The 18,185-nt window shown below is 44.9% G+C and overlaps 1 protein-coding gene across 4 annotated transcripts in view; it reads right to left on the bottom strand.

Moving 5' to 3' along the window:
* The window catches only part of RALGAPA2 (Ral GTPase activating protein catalytic subunit alpha 2), a 294,158-nt gene that overhangs the window by 75,438 nt on the left and 200,535 nt on the right, over positions 1 to 18,185 (bottom strand). For all 4 annotated transcript variants that reach the window (XM_043478794.1, XM_043478793.1, XM_043478797.1 and 1 more), the window contains 3 exons: positions 17,927 to 18,082; positions 11,882 to 12,040; positions 1,856 to 1,983 (listed from right to left, as the gene is read on the bottom strand). In XM_043478794.1, the coding sequence (XP_043334729.1) occupies positions 1,856 to 1,983; positions 11,882 to 12,040; positions 17,927 to 18,082 (443 nt within the window). The remainder of the gene's footprint in view (positions 1 to 1,855; positions 1,984 to 11,881; positions 12,041 to 17,926; positions 18,083 to 18,185) is intronic.

Genomic DNA, 18,185 nt, shown 5'->3' on the forward strand with positions numbered 1-18,185 from the left:
TAACTTCCATACTAAGCCATCCTTTGAGATGTCCATCTAGCTATTTTATGAGCAATTTTGGGAAAGAGCACTTCCTCACTCATGTGAGCATCAGTGGCCCTAAGCCCACATCCACTTCAGTTCAGTGTGGCTGCTTGAAGAGTTTTTAAAATGATGCTGAATCCTATCCTTTGAACTTTTAAAAATAGTGTTTCCCCTTAAACCTGATTATTCTGAAGCCGCATTAATTCCAACTGGAGAAAGCAGTGTCCAACAACACAACAAAGCGTGGCTTTTGTAATGAGCAGCTCCATAAGTGGAGAAGGTGACGTGACAAAAATCACAATGGACCTCTAGCAAACGGAATTTTCCTGTTTGCAAATGACTTTTTCTTGCCTTGGCCCAACGTCCTTGACTGATGAGTGTCCAGCTCATCATGCAAACCTGACAAGCCAACTGCTAAAAAGATCTTTCTCATTTCTGCCAAGAACCTTTTTCTAACAGCCTGTGAAATAAAAACTCCACTGCAGAAGGCTGAATCGGCACCAGCCATGAGATTAAGTCCAGAGTGCGGTGGAGGTCCCTGTTACAGGACGCCTGCTCCAAAACACCACCCCAGGCCGGACAAATCGGGAGGGGGTAGGCCAAGGGGGATAATGCCCCCCAGCCCCCCGGGGAGGGACCAGATGGGATCTAATAGCTCTTTTCTACTACTAATTTCTATGATAATTCCGAGTTGCCACATGGCATATGTATTTTTTTCTTAATCTAAAGACAGAATATCAGTCAATGAAGTGACCAGGATTTTAATGAAAGGTATTTTTCATGAACTGTATCTATTCACACGTGGTATTTCTCACACACCCCTGGCCCCCACCCACCCTCCAGCCGCGTGTCACTGATGGCAAGGTTGGGAGAAGCAGAAAGACAGAGGTCAAACACAATATGCTTATAATCATTATCAATACTAATTAGAAACAGAGAGATCCAGAGTTGTGTTAGGTCAGATGTGTTTCGAAGCAATTTTATGAAGTTGCCTTAATTTTCTTATCATCAGGGTAAAATGAAGCTTTAAATATGCTGTACCTCCAACGCCAACCAGGTCAAATGGCTACTTTTCATGGTTCTTGGCTCCAAAAGGTTTAAGATTTAAATTTAAAGATTATAGCAGGCCAACAAATGTTGGAGGAAAAAAAAAAGAATCACACTAGTGAAATTCCTTTTGTTTTTAGAAAGAAGATCAGAAATGAGAGAAGGAGGTATTCGGGATTTGGGAAAACGACAAAAGGATTTCTAGCCACTGTCACTGGTGAGTTCAAGCACACTTGGTCGAGGGTGCCCTTCCTATCCTCCCAAGCAGACACAGCGTCCCCTTCCCCTGACCTCCTGGGACACCATTTGTGCTTCTCCAGTGGCACGTGCCACGTTCTCTGATTTATCAGCATCATTTCCTTCGTGGCTGCTTCTGGCAGGTGCTTGGAGTGACCCCACTGCATCTTCTCAGCACCCCAACTTACACGCAAAGGACTGTAGCAAACAGGGAAGGAGGAGGAGCGGGGGGAAGAGAATGAACCTGGGGAGAAACACCCCAGGATAATGAGCATCTCATCATGGGTGCTGTTCTCAGCACAAACGTATGGGGCTTGACTATGAAAATCAACTCTTCCTAAGTTAGATGTGGCACAAAATTATATAACATAAAAGTATGGTATGATATGATATAAGAAATGGTATAACATCACACTCTGCTTTCTTCAACTCAGACTGAAAAACATCCTTTCTCCCCTCTTCTGCCCAGCTGTTAAGACTTACCTCTTTGCCTGAAGTTGGATGCTGGGAAGGTTAACGCGTTACACACTTAACTTAAAAAAGATACAAGCTCTGGTAGAGGGGGATGAGGCACTTGACGGCCCGGCTGGCGTTGATGCAGGTGGCACAGATAAGGCTTGGCAGTAGCTTCCCACTCACGATCGCTCCATCAAACAGAGGCCCAAAAAACGGAACCTGTCAATGCAAAACAGAAAAAACCAGAAGAACACTTGGTATGTTAAAAAAAAAAAAAAAAACAGTAAAAGGTGAACCAAAGACATGAGAACAGCTGCTTGATACATATCGAATCTGTCAGGACCACGCAGGCTTGCCACTCACAGACCGGGCACTGGATGTAGGGGATCCAGGTCCAGGGCTTTCGAATTAAGCCAGGCAGGGTTGTGCCACGACGCTCCTCTCCTGCAAACTCATCAGCTAAACTTCTCCTGACAGACGGTGACTATGTTCTTCTTTTCTTTCTTGAGCTGTCATTTGTGGAAAAGATACTGCTCTTACTGAGCATTTCCACCATGTGGATACACTCCACAGCCAGGCCTCATGGTACACCCCAAGGCTGGCAACCTTCTGAAATCAGTTTTAGAATTAGCAATTTTTCACATGGATCCCGACGTATGTTGACTCTTGAAGGAGATGACACTGTCTCGGCTAACAACCACAAGGTCCTCCTTCTTGAACCGTCTTCCCTCCATTTCAGAGACATCACATTGTTCACATTTCCTTCTAATTCTTTAATAGAGACTTGGCTTTCCTTCACACCTGTGCCACGCAGGGTTTTGGTGCCTGTCTTTTTTTGGATTTCTTTTTCTCTCTTTCACTTTTTTTTTCTCCTTTTTGATTTTCATCAACTCCATTCACTACTATGGAGACTGTCAGCTCCATAAAGTCAAGAATAGGGTCTTCCTTATAACTCCTGTATTTATTCTTATCACTTACTTACTCATTTGTTCAAAAAATATTTATTACCTGACAGATACTGTCCTATTGACTTGGGACACAGCAGTGAATATAAAGAAAAAAACTCCTGATTTCATTGAGCTTAGAACTTACAGGAAGTTTTGGAGAAAAAAAAAACAGTATAAAGACCTCAAATACGTAATATGTTAAGCATTAAAGTGGGCTTCCCAGGTGGCACTAGTGGAAAAGAATCCACCTGCCAATGCAGGAGATGTAAGTGACACGGTTTCCATCCCTGGATTAGGAAGATCCCCTGAAGGAGGGTATGACAACCCACTCCAATATTCTTGCCTGGAGAACCCCATGGACAGAGGAGCCTGGCGGGCTACTGTCCATGGGGTTGCAAAGAGTCAGACACAACTGACGCAACTTAGCCTGCACACACAGTAGTAAAGTGTTAAGGTGAAGGAGAAGGCAGGGAAGAGCAATAGGACTCTTCAGGGGAGAGTCCTACAGTCAGAGGTCACACGGCCAGGGGGCTGAAGCTGAGGACTGGACCGAGGGAGGGAGGGCTGACCTCCAGTGCATGAGGACCGCTGATAGGACAGCATCCCAGGCAGAGCAGCACACAGGATGCCCTGCGTGGGGGCGGAATCGGTGTGTTTCAGCAACAGTGAGGAAGCCTGATTCTGGCCAGAGTTGGCCCAACTTGGAGATGATCTTTGCAAGTGAAGTGATCAGGAACCTAAATGCCCAAGGTCAGATAGGGTAGGATGCATGTTTGTAAATCAGGGTGGGGGCAGGGATAGAGCATTACAAAAAGATGGGGTAAACAGGAGGGGGTGCCTGTGAAAGGTAATGGCAACCATGATCACAGTCTCTGTGAAAGGAACTTTGTGAAGTTACAAAATAATGTTAGAAGACGACGTCAGGAAGGAAAGACAGGAGAGGAAAGCTTCTCCGCATGGGGGAAAGGGCATGTGGGGAGACGTCCCGGACTGGGGACCAGTGAGAGTGGGTTTTCCGTGACATTCCCCCCAAGAAGCTGGCTCGTTACCCTGAAGTCAGAACTGCCTCAGCACTGATGGACGGGACCATCCCTGGAGACATACCACTATGAATACCACTGGCTTCACCCTGAATCCTGCCTACAAACCGGGGAGAACAGGACGTATTTGAGGGCATTTCATGCATACCCATCCCCCAAGTAAACCTAAAACAATCAAGAAAAGTTATCATGAACAATGAGAGGATCAAGTGCCAGACTGGAAATAACTAAGGGTCAAAATGAGAGGTCAAAAGGGAAAGCAGGGACCTCTGTGGTTATTCACAGGACTGTAGGCTCAGGTAGGCCGGGCCCTCTCAGGGGCATGTGCACATGAGCAAGGGCTTCCCTTACTAAACCCGTGTGCCACCGCTACTGAGAAAGAGCTCGAGAGAAACCACTGCAATGAGAGGCCCGAATACCATAACTAGAGAATAGCCCTCACTCACTGCAACTAGAGAAAGCCCATTTGCAGCAACAAAGACCCAGTGCAATCAATAAATAAATATAAAAAAATAAAAGATTTCATCTGTTCCTCTCTAAAGCTTTCTTTCTAAACTAGATCTGTGTTTCCGATCCATATAATTTTCCTTCTTTTTGATGAAATTATTGCAACATTCTTATAAGGCAGGTCTACTGGTTACAAATTGCCTGGCTTTTATTTGTCTGAGAAAGTATGTCTTCTTTCACTTCTGAAGAATACAGAATTCTATGTTCGTGGGTGTTTTTTTTCTTTCAACACTTGAAATATTTTACTCCACTTGCTTCTAACTTGCATGATTTCTGGCTAGAAGTTCAATGTAATTCCTAGGCTGGAGCCTCTAGACTTATTTTTGTCCTCTGGCTTCTTTTAAGATCTTCCCGTTATTTTTTATTTTTGTCTCTTTGGGCTGCTTTAAGAAAGTATCATAGACTGGGTGGCTTATAAACAATAGAAATCTATTTCTCACAATTCTTGAGGCTGGAAAGTCTGAATCAGATGGCTAATAGATGGATGGCTGTCTTGTCTCTGTCCTCACATGCAGGAAGTGGTAAGGAAGCTCTTGGGTCCTCTTCCAAAAGGCCACCAATACCACTCCCAAGGGCCCCACTCTTATGACCTAATCACCTTTACCCCTAGCCCTAAATACCATTACACTAGTGGTTAGATTTCAAAATATGAATTATTGGGTCTGAGGGATACAAACATTCTGTCTACAACATGTAGTTTGAATGTGATACATCTGGGTGTAGATGCTTTCGTACTTATCCTCCTTGGTGCTATCTGTGGTTCCTGGATCTGTGGTTTGGTATCTGTCATCAATTTGGAAATTTTTCACATATTGTAAGTGAAGGGAAAGTCACTCAGTCATGTCCGATTCTTTGTGATCCCCTGGACTATAGCCCGCCAGGCTTCTCTGTCCCATGGAATTCTCCAGGCAAGAATACTGGAGTGGGTTGCCATTCCCTTCTCCAGGGGATCTTCCCAACCCAGGGATCAAACCCAGGTCTTCTGCATTGCAGACAGAGTCTTTACTAACTGAGTCACTAAAATACATGTAATATAAAAATGTATTTAAGTTACCATTTCAAATATTTCTTCTGTCCTTTCTCTTTCTCTTTTGGTATTCCCACTAGGTATATATTACCCTTCATAAATGGCTTTCCAGGGGCTTTCCAGGTGGCTCAGTGGTAAACAATCTGCCTGCCAATGCAGGAGACACAAGAGATGTGGGTTCAATCCCTAGATCGGGAAGATTCCCTGGAATAGGAAATGGCAACTCACTCCAGTATTCTTGCCTAGAAAATTCCATGGACAGAGGAGCCTGGTGGGCTACAGTCCAGGGGGTCGCAAAGAGTTGGACAAGACTGAGCAACTAGGCATGCACACACCCTTTTTAATTATCCTGCAGATCTAGAACACTATTCAGTTTTTGTAATCCTTTCCCCCCTTGGCATTTCAGTTTTGATATTTCTACTAATATTTTCAAGCTCTCAGTTCCTTTCTTCACTCATTCCATTCACTGATTAAGCCATTAAAGGCATTCTTCATTTCTGCAACCATGTCTTTGATTTCCAGCATTTCCTTGTAATTCTTTCCTGGAGTTTGCATCTCTCCGCTTCCATTACTCATCTCTTCTTGCACGTTGTCCACTTTTAGAGCCATTAGCATATTCTTTTAAATTCCTGATCTGATCATTTCAAAATCTTTGCCATATCTGAATCTGCTTTTGATGCTTGTTCTGTCTCTTCAAACTGCGGGTTTTTTGTTTTTTTCGCCTTTTAGGATGCCTTGTGATTTTTTTTGTTGTTGTTGTTGAGACTGATTTACATGATATGCCAGATAAAAGAAACTGAAATAAATAGACTGTTAGTATAAGACTTGATGTTCGTCTGGCTAGTAGCTAGCCAGTGTTTATGACTGCTGTGTTTATGGTTTGCTGAAGCCATAGATGAAGGCATCAGATTCTAAAACTTGCTCGGATGCCTCTGTTTTTGACTTCCCTATTGTGTCTGGGTATCCCTAGAGATTTCGCGGATAAGGTCTCAGATGTGCAGCTCTTTTGGATGCTTCCCATTACTATACAAAAGCCCAGCTGATGTTGTGATGAGGTGCTGGGGAGAAGTGTTCTACGGATCCGTCATAAGGTCCCAGCCCTAACCTTAAAAAGAATCCAGTAATCAGTGAGATGGAGCTGTAATTTAAAAAAAAAAAAATCATGAAGCTAACTAAACAATAAAAATGCAACCATAACAAACAATCAACTAATGAACTTCAAGGGCAGCACAGAAAGTACAAGGCTAGTCCTGGGGGCGGCGGGTCTGTGTCCTGCTCACGGAGATGTTCTCCACACTCCTGGCATCCCTGCCTGCCTTGCCCAGATTTAGCTGAGGGTGCATGCAACCACACGCGACCACATGCAACCTCCATGCAACCACAGGAGCTTCGGGAGGCACACGGGTGCATGCTGAGCGGTCAGAGAGGAAGGCCCTTCCTGCTGAGGTCAACTGGGGCAGAGGATGAAAACTGCCCACTTTCTGACACACAGCAGGCTCTTCCAGTGGCTGCTTGGGGCACATTTACACAGGCTGACTCTTGCCAACAGAGAAGGAGAAGACAAAGGTGGGAAGATGTATATATCAAAGACCAGCTGAAAAAAGGGAAAACAATGCAACTTTTGGGGAAGATCAATTGAGAGGGAATTCTTAATAGCTAAATTGTTGTGCAAGATAAAACAGGAGCTAGGAGTTAATAATAGGCCACAGGTTTTTTCTTATCTGTACTGAAGTTTATCTTATAAATAAATGTCCCTTATTATTCTTTGGCAGCAGTTTTTGGGTGACTCAGACAGTCTTTCAAAACTGGACAAAAGGAATAATATAGATCCCTTCTATCCAGGGAATTCTCTAATTAGGAGTGGCAATGAACTAGAGAAGAAATCTGATTTTGATGTAACATCTGCAAATGACAGCTGCCTTTTTCACAAAGTTCCCAATGTCATTCCTCTACCTAAAAACCTCCCAACAACAATAATAATAATAAATTACCAAACCAGAACATATTGCAGTTATCCATTTAATAACATATTTAGTGAATTCTAGTTCTCCAGTGTCTTTAATTATCTCTTCAAAACAAATGATTCTTTACATATTCAAAAATAAGCAACTCACCTTCCTTGGGAATGTCCCCAAAGTATTTGAAAATGTATGACTTAATCTCAAAAAGGACATTTGGCTGGGGCTGAGATAAATATTTAAGAAATATTTGAAATATTCAAACTGCACATTTGAAACAAGAAGAAATTTACTCAACCACGTTGTAGTCAAACACATCCCCTTTATAATAAAGTCACCCTAGGAAAAGATTTCCTTCCAAAAACGGGTGCCAGCTACTCAGGATCTCACATGTGCAAATGCTCCTGTGGCTTCTGGTGCAAGGGCCCTAACCAGCATCCCGAGTACATAACTTGCTCCCAGTGAAGGTCCTGGGTTAGCTGTCTTCCTGGAGACACAAATACACACAGACACAGACACACATACACACATACACACACACTCACAATAGCTGCTGAGCCTGCAGGAGAGCCACAAACTACAACTGTAGCCTCAGGGCAACTTCGGGAAAGGATGGGCATCTAGGATCAGGAAGCTCCAACAAGGGCCTCTCCTCTTAAAGGGGTGCTTAAGAATCCATGGAAGATGGATGCTCCCCAACCTCAGTGTTACAACTGAGGAAGCTAAAGTCCAGAGATGTTGAGGGACTGCCCAGGACACCCTTGCTGCGAAGCACAAGGACTGGAACTTTGGGGTCCCAGCTCCTATCCTGTTACCCACTCCTGCCTTGCTTTTCAGAAACGATCGAATCATCATGTTTTCGTCCCAAGCCCGTATCTACCAGGGTCAAGTAAGGAGACCCTGGAGGACGCCAATGTGGTTTTCACTTACAAAATGGACAATCTGCTTGGGGTGACAAAAAGGACCCTTCCTCAAAGCTTCCTCTTGTCCTAAACTGCTCCTGGTCAAGGCTGCTTCGGCTCATCTGCCCTTTGGTCAGAGGCACAAGCCAATCACTAAGGTCCCTGGAGAGAAACATAGCAAAAATGCTAAAACGTACCTTCACAAATTCATACAAGCAAATGAGCACCCATATTGTTCTGAGTTCCCATGTTGTTTCCAGTTACTGGAAGAAACAAAGTAACATGGGTACCCCCCTGCTGCATCGAGGTTTTGTGAATCACTTTCCTGCAGGACAAATTGGGTGTTTTAACAAACCCTGTAAATCTCACGTTCTGCCCAGGGCGTAAGTCTTCCCTGACCACCAACTTAGGAAACTTAGGAAAAAAAACCAAAACACCACAAGTCTGGCAATAGCATATTTCTTTGCTGTGACTAAAGAGGCGATGTTCACAGTATGGAAAAACCTGAGTGAACTATTTGGCCAACCCAACACTGATTTTTTGGTAAATTTATATGTTTTAAGTTGGATGAAAAGCTCAAGAAGGGAGTAGACCTTCTCAGATCCCTGCCTCCCGTGAGCACAGCTACGCTCCTACAACCTACTGTTTTGTAGAGGCTGTATTATGAAGGCAAGGCGGGTTCTGCCAGGCACATAATTTGTATATTTAAGGGAGGTGTATGGATGAAAAAGCGAAATATGTTCAATTTCAAAGGCCTTGGAAGCAGCGCTGTCTGTGAGCTTGTATTACAAACAGCCCCGCGTTATTACACAGGCTACTAATGAGGCCCAGTGAATGAAAGTACAATTTGAATATGCATGACTCTGTCCAGTGAGCAGGACTTTTGTGTACTGATGAGATTTTTTTTTTTCTTTTTTCTTTTTCCCTCCTAAAAAAAACAAAAAGGATTAAAATTATTCTTAGGGAAGTATGGCTACCCGGAGGCCAGTATAGCGTACTCAGAACACAGTCACACCAAGTTCAGATGAAAGATACAAGTCCTCCACAGATGCTCCGATGTGGTCATTGTGGAAAGTTGTACACGTCCCTGTCCTTCAGAGAAGGATCGTTCTTAACTTTGAGCAGCTGTGTCATGACAATTTCTTAGCAAAAATATTGATTTTGTGTGGCAATCCCTAAAAGTGGGGAAGGTTAAATAAACCTTTCGAGCACAAAGCCTCCCCTTCCGTGGTAAGGCATGCTGGTTAAAAGACTGAGGAATGGGTAAATTATTGCACCAAATGGCTGAGAATTAATCTCTGCTGACTAGCTGTAATCTAACGAGGCGTCTGTGTCCCCGGGAGCCCGCAGAGCGTCCCTGGCGGTATGTGTAGTGTGTCGGGCCTGCCTGACACCCTTTGTCCCCGCTCCCAGGCGGCCTTTCCCCTCATTGTCCGTAATATCCTCATGCATCTGGGACACGTGGAATGCATTCATACTAACAGACTTACCATTGTTTTCTCTCAGAAGCTTTGTTGAGCAAAGACTGCATCGTGGTTACTGATAATTATATTGCTTAATTAATCAAGACAAAAAAAATTTGCAAATCATTGCCCGGTTGCCAAGCAGGGAGATAAAAAATGACAACAATACAAGCTGAAGCAATATAACAAAAGTAACAGCTATCTGATCAGAAATTCTTATATAATGAAGCTATTAATGCTAAATCGGTTAATGTTAACATTGCTCCAGGTGTCTCTACTTAGATGCAAACAAAAAGGCTAACATTATGGATATAAAAGGCCAAATGTTGCCATGGATTCTGTAACCTGATAGAGAGGACAGCCTTTTCATTTGATTAGGGAATGCAATTTAAATACCAGGGACCGAAGCCAAACAAACAGACTTTCCCTCCACAAGCCTCTTGCATTCACCCTGAGGTCAGTGGTTGGCGAACAAAAGGTCAGCCACACTTGCCCTGGAAATGTCTGGATTAATTTTATTACATTGTAATGGTTTGTCCTTTAAATGTGGGGATAGCACTAAATTTCCAGTTGTCCATTATTCTCTTCTTTCCTTTAGGCCTTTTGAACTGAAATATTAAGAAAGCGATTTGCTCAATTCATCTTGTCAGAATTTATGGCCAAATATATAAAACTTACATATTTTTAAAAAGAAATTTTAAAAAGTATGATAATATTTGTTTTCATACACTATCATACCTTTTAAAAATCACTTTGATACTATAAAGTGAACTGAAATACCTTTTATATTCTTAATTTGCTATAAAAATAAAGGTGACATTTTTAAGACATTAAATGACATTTTAGAGGGCCATGTTGAAAATGAACTAATAGAGCCAGTTAATCCATACTAAATATTAAAGAAACACATTTGCCAGTTTGGAAAGCCACAGGATACTAAATTTATCAGTTGTCTAATATTAAAATTTGCAGTTTAATTTTTTAAATTACTGTCCTTCTTGGACACACGCAAATGTTATTAGCGGTAAGAACCATTTTCTTATACAAAATTGAACACTTCACACACACAGAGACTTGGACCAAAGATCACACAAATATTTAATATGAAAAACTTTGGCATCTTCGCTCCTTGAAAAGAAAAGAGAGTTCTCTTTATGTCAGGCTCCTCACCAGCCAGAGTGGGGACTTTTCTGAGTTTAGGAGTTGTCCCGCAGTCATTATTTATTCTATTTTCATGGTAGTAACTATAACAAAAAACAACAATAGCAATAATAATAAAAGCTATTATTATTATCATCATTATCAACCCTTAAATAGCTTTTTCCTCTGGACCAGGCACTGATTTAAACACCTTTCATTTCTTAGCTCATTTAATCTTCACAACTTGAACACTTTTAGGTTATAAATCCCAGGAAAGTTTTGCCTATTATTTTTAAAGCTGAAAAAGAGTATATTTAGAAGGGTAACTTTTAGCTCCTGCAGGAGGACAATTTGGAGCAGAAATGAAGGTTGTATTTAGTATGAAGCCGACACACGTGTCATTTTCTTGACAAGGAGAGATAATACACTAAAGGTTTACTGAAAAGACTAAGAAGCCCATCTTGGATTATTAATTCCAAAACAAAATCAAGCCACCGTACAAAGCGCTGTTAAATCACCACTAAAGGCAGGACAAGGGTGGAAATGGAAGCCAATCTAGGTCCGGCGCTCACGACGCCAAATGGTTCTGGCCGTTCCCATGATGGATACCCAGCTGAACCGATTGGGTGGGAAGATGCATCCATCTTTAGAGCCCCAACATAGACCAAACCTCGGGGGGGCCCAGCTCTTTAGGACTTTTCCAAGATCCTTCAGGACTGACCCCCGTTAGCAGCGGCAGAGGCAAGGCTGGATCCTCTACCCACAGTCACCCATAAAATGCTGCATGTGACATGGGGCTCATTCAGATCTTATTATTATTCATCAAGATGCCCCAGACTTTCAATCCTTTCTTTATATTATAAAATCTTAAACATGAAAAACATTTAAAAAACCATACATGTCTTTACAATATAATTTTCAAAGAATCTCAGCAATAAAATACAGAATTCTGTGCTCCTGATGAAAGAGTGTTTGAAAAACCCCAATTCATATTTAATTCCTATACAGCACGTGTCATTCATGTACGTGTCAAGTGGCCCCTTTAACATATCGATTAACACTGTTTTTCAGTAACAGGGAACCATCATGCAAATCACTGTACAAGCCACATGAAGAGTGCAGTGGAAACATACCTCAGGTTTCTTGGTTATCGCGATAAAGAACATGTGATTCTTCATGGGGTAGATGATGATTGAAACGTCTCCGAAGGCGGTGGGGATGATCCCGCTGCGGTAGTCCCTGGAGTGCTCAGACCAGACGATGTGGACTTCGTCATTCCCCAAGTGACGGAGCTGCAACGGCAAATTGGCTCCTTATTAATCAGAGTGATCACAGCACTTTATGAAGGGTCGTGGCTTACAAATTGAATTATTATACTCGGAGGCAAAAATAATTCACCACCGAAAAAGGCTACAACACTGATGCCTTCTATGAGGATTTTTAAAAAAGCACAAGTGCACAGGGGAAACAAAAAAAAAACAAAAACACACAGCTCGCCTTCCATGAAACACATTGGAACCAAGAGAGGCATGTAAGCATCGCAGGTACATGTGGCTGCATGGGGACAGGACCTTTTCCAGGATTTGTTAAAAATTTAATTTTATTCCTGCAGCAAAGCCTGATGCTTTATGTGGCTGAGTGTGTTTCTACACAATGGACAGTGTGAGTCTTTTATTCCATATTACAATAGAGCTTCATAAAGCTCTTAATTCGATGATGATTAAGAAAAAAAGATGCATATAAGAGAACAGAAGCCATTATAACACAATCGTTACCAAATGTACAAAAACCAAATTTAGGACAAACCTTTAAGAAAAAGTATATATAATTTTACCTTTGTCTAAGAAACTAGGGTTACTTAAATTTAATAAGAAACTAATACGAAGCAGTAGCACCGAGCATTGAAAGATTGCTTACTGCAGAGAAGTCTGCTCACACGTACATTTTGTTCCACCTTTCCACTAACTCTCTGAGATCACCTTTATGTAGTCTAATAAGGAGGTGAGGGGGCTCAGGAAGGCGAGCCTCCCCCACCACAGGTGCAGAAGTAGCGTGGAAGCTGGGCGGGGGCTTCCAGTCCACGCACCTCCACTGCCCACGGCCATCTAGGCTGCACCGCGGGGCAGCAACTCTGTGACAGCGCAACTCCCCAGCCCTCCCATTTATACACAAGAGGCCATGCGGTCCAAAGTCGACGGGTCAGAGATTCCTGCCCTTTCTGGGGAGGGCTTCCGGTGCCTCCAAGGAAGGGACCCTCTGAGCGTCCGTGAGGGCACAGCTCGATCCGATGCAAGAACACCTTCCCTGGAGATCCTGTGCAGCAACTGCGCATCTGGGGCTGGAGAAGTGCAGGTGAGCTCCTGGGGGCAGGCCTGGCTGTTTAGTCAAGCAAACTCGATTATAAAAGCTAAAATGCTGGCTGAAATTGAAGTCCTAAACCCACAGGGGCTGGCTGGTGAGGCCCCCAGGTGCCTACTGAGAATGCGAATCCTCGCCCCCGTACGCCTGCCGATGCCCGTGACAAAGCCTGCCTTGCTTGTGAACTCATTTAACAGGTGAGCCCCGAGAAGAACTAAATTCAGAGGCTCTTAATAAAATAGAGATGTCGGGTCAAAGCAAGCACTTTGTCTTACACTATAAAAAAGGATGTTTTCAAATACCGTGTATTTAAAACATGCTGATATAAGTGCAATTTCTTTATAGACTCTCTGACCACAAGGGGAAAACCCGAGGTCACCCCTGTAGGCCTCCCTTCTCTTCACGAGGTCATAAGGGAGACTGGTTTCCTGCAATGCCTGCTTCTTCCTCCTCTGTCACACCTCTGGGGACCACTGTACCTTTGTACCTACAGTGAGGTGAGGTTCCAGCTCAGGTGGCCCCCACGTGAGGCACTTGATTCAGCTGCATCTGAAACCTGGGCTCTGGGACACACACTTTACTGTGGGTGTTGAACACGAGGTGTGATGGGTGTGGAAAAATTCAATGACATCCACAACTTGCTAAATGTAAAATAAGTTTTTCCTTCTCCTCCTCTCTTACATATAAAGACTAGAAGGGTAGCAGGCAAAAGTTGAGGCTGATCCCTTACATAAATAGTTTTTAAAAAAGACCCTGGGTTTTCATACTAACACTAGGCATCTCTCTACTTCTAGATACCCATTTTCCTTTCTTTTTCCCTTTCAATAAAACATGCAAGGAGTTTATGATGCACTCCTAAAATTCAGTCTTTTGGAGTCAAAACATAGCAGTAGCTCACCAGCAGCACAATGAAGGCATGTTTTTGAGGGAAATCAGAGTGGTTTCAGATGGAAACTTCGGGAGAATTTAGAGCAGGAGAAGGTAACGGGGGCAGGGGCTGCCCGGGGGCACACATCTACCCTGCTCACCCCATAGAGAGAGACAACTTTCTGGGTAGTTTTGTGCCCGCTCACTGCAGGGCTGGCACACGCTCCTGAACAGGACCGACACACCCACTGAACAGCCTTCCTGCATGGCCATCCCACCAAAGGTCGGCACCCCAGAACCTGGGATAGCTCCCTGTCCAGACTCGTGAGTCACAAGGCATCAGCTCTGAGGCGACACAGTGAGGATTGAAATTTTTGCAGTTAACCTCCCTTTTCTAAATTAGGTAACTTGATCACATAACCCACGGAAGTCTCCTGGAACTTCCCTGACAGTCCAGTGGTGAAGCCACCCCCTTTCCAGTGCAGGAGGTGCAGGTTCAATCCCTGCTTGGGAAACTGAGATCCACATACCCCATGGCCAAAAAAAAAACCACACAAACAAACAAAAAACAGATGCAATATTGTAACAAATACAGACTTTAAAAATGGTCCACATCAAAAAAAAAAGAAGAATTTTCTCCCAATTCTGTTTACAACTGTATTCTCAGGATGGACCAAGAAGGATGAGATCACAGGACCAGGTCCACGCGTCTGGCGTGATAACACTCCAAGTGGTCATGACTCAAGGTTCACCGTCTGAAAGCTGCCTTCATTGTCACTTGCCTCAGACCTCCGCACAAGTCACAGGTTAATTATCCAACGCACAGAATTCAGAACTGAGGCCATGGAACCAGTTGCAAATACATGGGGTGTGAAGAGCAAGGACGCACCCTCTTCCGTCCATGATGAGAACATGAAGGAAGGAAGAGCATGTAAGAGTCACCCAGCCAGATTGTCAACCACGTCAGAACATCCAGGAGTACTCCGGAAGCTTCAAAGTGTCGCTCCGTCTAAAGGGGGTTCCATTACAGAGATGTCACTATGTGAGTTTTGGAGAATTCCAATGACGGGCCCTCCAGGGAGAAACTCGAGCCCATGAGTCAAGTTGATGGGAGTGGCGTGTCATCTGCACGAGCCATCCTTCACGCCAGCTACTGCTTCAACTGCACAAGAGGCTTGATAAACGCTCGGGGCTTGAGCCTTCAGAAATCAGTGCCTGTCCTGCCACTTCTCACCCTGACAGGGCTGTGCAGACCCTCTGCCGGGGCCCCTCTGCCCGCCGCTGCCAGGCGGCGCCCACTGCTGACACTGGCCCTGGTACACACCTAATGGGCTGACCTCCTTTCCCGACTAATTGCATTACGTCGCCAGCTGGCTCCAGAAGGAGTCGTCTGTTTGATTGAAGAATTCCTGCTCCTCAGTGGGCCCGGCTGCTACTTTTACTAAGTAACAGGCAGCCCTGACATCCCCATTGTTCGGCCGACAGTGTGCCCATCCTAAAATCTAAGTTTTATTTGTAAATTAACCAGGAAACTTCCTGCCAGAGCAGTGCTGCCTGGAGACTGATAATGTGGGCCTTTCATCCCCTCCACTCGTCCTGTATCACTGCCAATTTGTTTTTTATGCGCTGGCCAGCCTCGGGCTATAAAAGCCTTGTAAGACATAAGTGCAATTATAGTCCTGGAGTCAAATGAATTGGACAAATCCAATAGCACAGCTCTGTCCCCACTCTGCAAACCCCTACAGCAGTTAGATTAGCTGTGAAAAATCTAATCGGGCTGGAGCTAACGAATTTCTGCGGTGAAGGATCAAGAGTTCAGTATGGGGTTGCCACCAGATTGCAGGGTTGAAAAAGTGGCCCCGTGACGGGGGCAGAGGAGAGCATGAATCACTTTAGAATTCTGCAGCTCATTTTTAAGCTGTTAGGGACAATTCAGTCGGAATGAGACGAGGAACTGTGGGGCCGCTGTTCTTGTGACTGATTTCTGGTCGAGCTGTGAGACGTCCTGATAGAGAGAGTTTGTCACTAACGATGCTAAATCTTGGAGCAGCAAAAGGGATCAGCTGCGTTTGCCTGATTACAGTAGGGAACCTTACAGCCCAGCCAAGCCTCAGAATAGGATTTATAACAGGGTGTTTTTATCAAGAAAACACTGTCTTTTCTCAAAAAAAAAGAAAAAAAAGACAATCCTACTTAGGAAATAATTCTTTGAAAAGTTTAAAATATGAAGCAATCTTGGAACAAAACAGTTTTCAGTCATAAAAAAGAAAATCATAGACTATGGTGACGCATTTGCAGAGTAGCAGCAATTTACATGGTAGTGAAAAAATGATGTGTGGGTCTTGCCTGAGGCTTCCCAGGTGGCTCAATGGTAAAGAATCTGCCTGCCAAGCAGGGGATGTGGGTTCGATCCCTGGGTCAGGAAGATCCCCCAGAGGAGGGCATGGCAACCCATTCCAGTATTCCTGCCTGGAGAATCCCATGGACAGAGAAGCCTGGTGGGCTACAGTCCATGGGGGACCAGACTTAGCAGCTGAGCATGCCTGAGAATCTTGCCTAGGGTCTGGGTAATCAGAGATCACGTCTCTGTGGGCAGGGTCCCCTCCACTAAGAATACCACCACCACCAAAACCTAAGACATGGAGGCAGCTCCCCAGGCCCTGAGGAGCCAGCATGTGGCCACTGAGGGAAAGTCAGTCATGCTCTGCACATCCGAGACCCCTGGTCATTGTGGGAGGAGTCTGATCATGCCCTAACCTGACCACTGAGGTCCCACAAACACAGCCACCTACTGTGTCTGTGGTCCGGATGGCCATGGCTGCAGTGATGAAAGAGCAAAACCACAAAGAAGAGAAATGAGGCAGGTACAAGGAAGCCTGCAGGCCAGTATCAATCGCCCACCTAACGGGCCAGGAGGAAGAGGCTATCCAACCAGCAGGCAAGGATGAGGGCTGCTGGGTACCAGATCGGTGCTCAGCAATTTTGCAGGCGTTGTCCACCCACTGCCCAGCAACCCTGGGACATGAACTGTGTTTTTAATCCCATGTAATAGATGGGAAAACGGAGGGAACTGGCTGACGAAGGAACTGGCTACTCACTTGAACCCTGGCTATAGACACTCCCCTGCCACCTAACACAGCACCAAACTGCCAGACTTAGCATCAGAATAGTCTGCTTTCCACCCTCCAGGGGCTGCCTCAGTTCCTGGGATCCTTGTTGGAAGAGAGGGCTGTCAAAAGGGGGTTCCGGGCTCAGCCCCTGGCACCAGCATGTGAGGCCCAACTGTTCTAATCTGGAAACACAGACGTGGGTCAGATTTCCAGGCTTCCTCCCCAGAGTAAAATGTCCTCTTCTCTTAGGGGCCCCCTCACTTCCTGCTGGTCAGCTGAGGTGTTCAGCCTGCAGGTTAGAACGCACACGGGGCCCTGGAATGCTGACTCCCAGGTGGAGGATGGAGGTCTCCTCTGAACTCGAGAGAAAACTGCCCGCAGGCCCCGTGCTGATGGAGAACAGGAGGTGGGGCCGTGGGCAGCAGGCCACGTGCACTAGCCGTTTTGCAAATGGTCTGCCAAGCGACCCCCTCTGGCAGCCCTGGGGGGCGCCAGCCTTCTCCGACCCCAGCCATAGAGGGTCCTTACGTCAGATGACCTTGGCCAGCCCGGGAGGTCATCAGCGTAACTTTCTCTCAGTTAACAGTCACAGGAGAGAAGATCCAAAGCTAACAACATCGAAGATGCTTCCTTCATCTTCATCTCAGGATTTAAGACTTATACGACTGACCGATTTTCCTGTTATCTTTATCTAGTTTGTGCCAAGCAGGATATTTCAGATTAATGACAACGGTCGCTTGAGGAGAGTGACCCCAGAGGAAGCCAGTCTCCATGTATGTGACACATCATGGACTATGCTCTGTCCCAGGACAGCCAAGCATGGTCCCCCAGGAGGCTCCTTACTTTTTTGGTGAGCAAGTCGTCTGAGTCTGACGGCATCCGAGTTGAGACGTGGAAGATGACTTCCACGGTCGAGGTAGCGTAGTAGGGGGCGGTCTGGCCCGTGCTGCCATTGCGCTGAAGCCCGCCCATGAACCCGCAGTGGGTTGACAGGTCCACCTGATGCAGGACACAGGGGAAAAGAGTGAGGACCAAACAGCAGCTATTCTTATTCACTAAGCGGGAGTGTGTTTGTTTATTATTTTTTTTAATCTAAGTATTT

Source organism: Cervus canadensis, chromosome 10 (genome assembly GCF_019320065.1).
Source record: "Cervus canadensis isolate Bull #8, Minnesota chromosome 10, ASM1932006v1, whole genome shotgun sequence".
NCBI classification, from domain to species: Eukaryota; Metazoa; Chordata; class Mammalia; order Artiodactyla; family Cervidae; genus Cervus; species Cervus canadensis.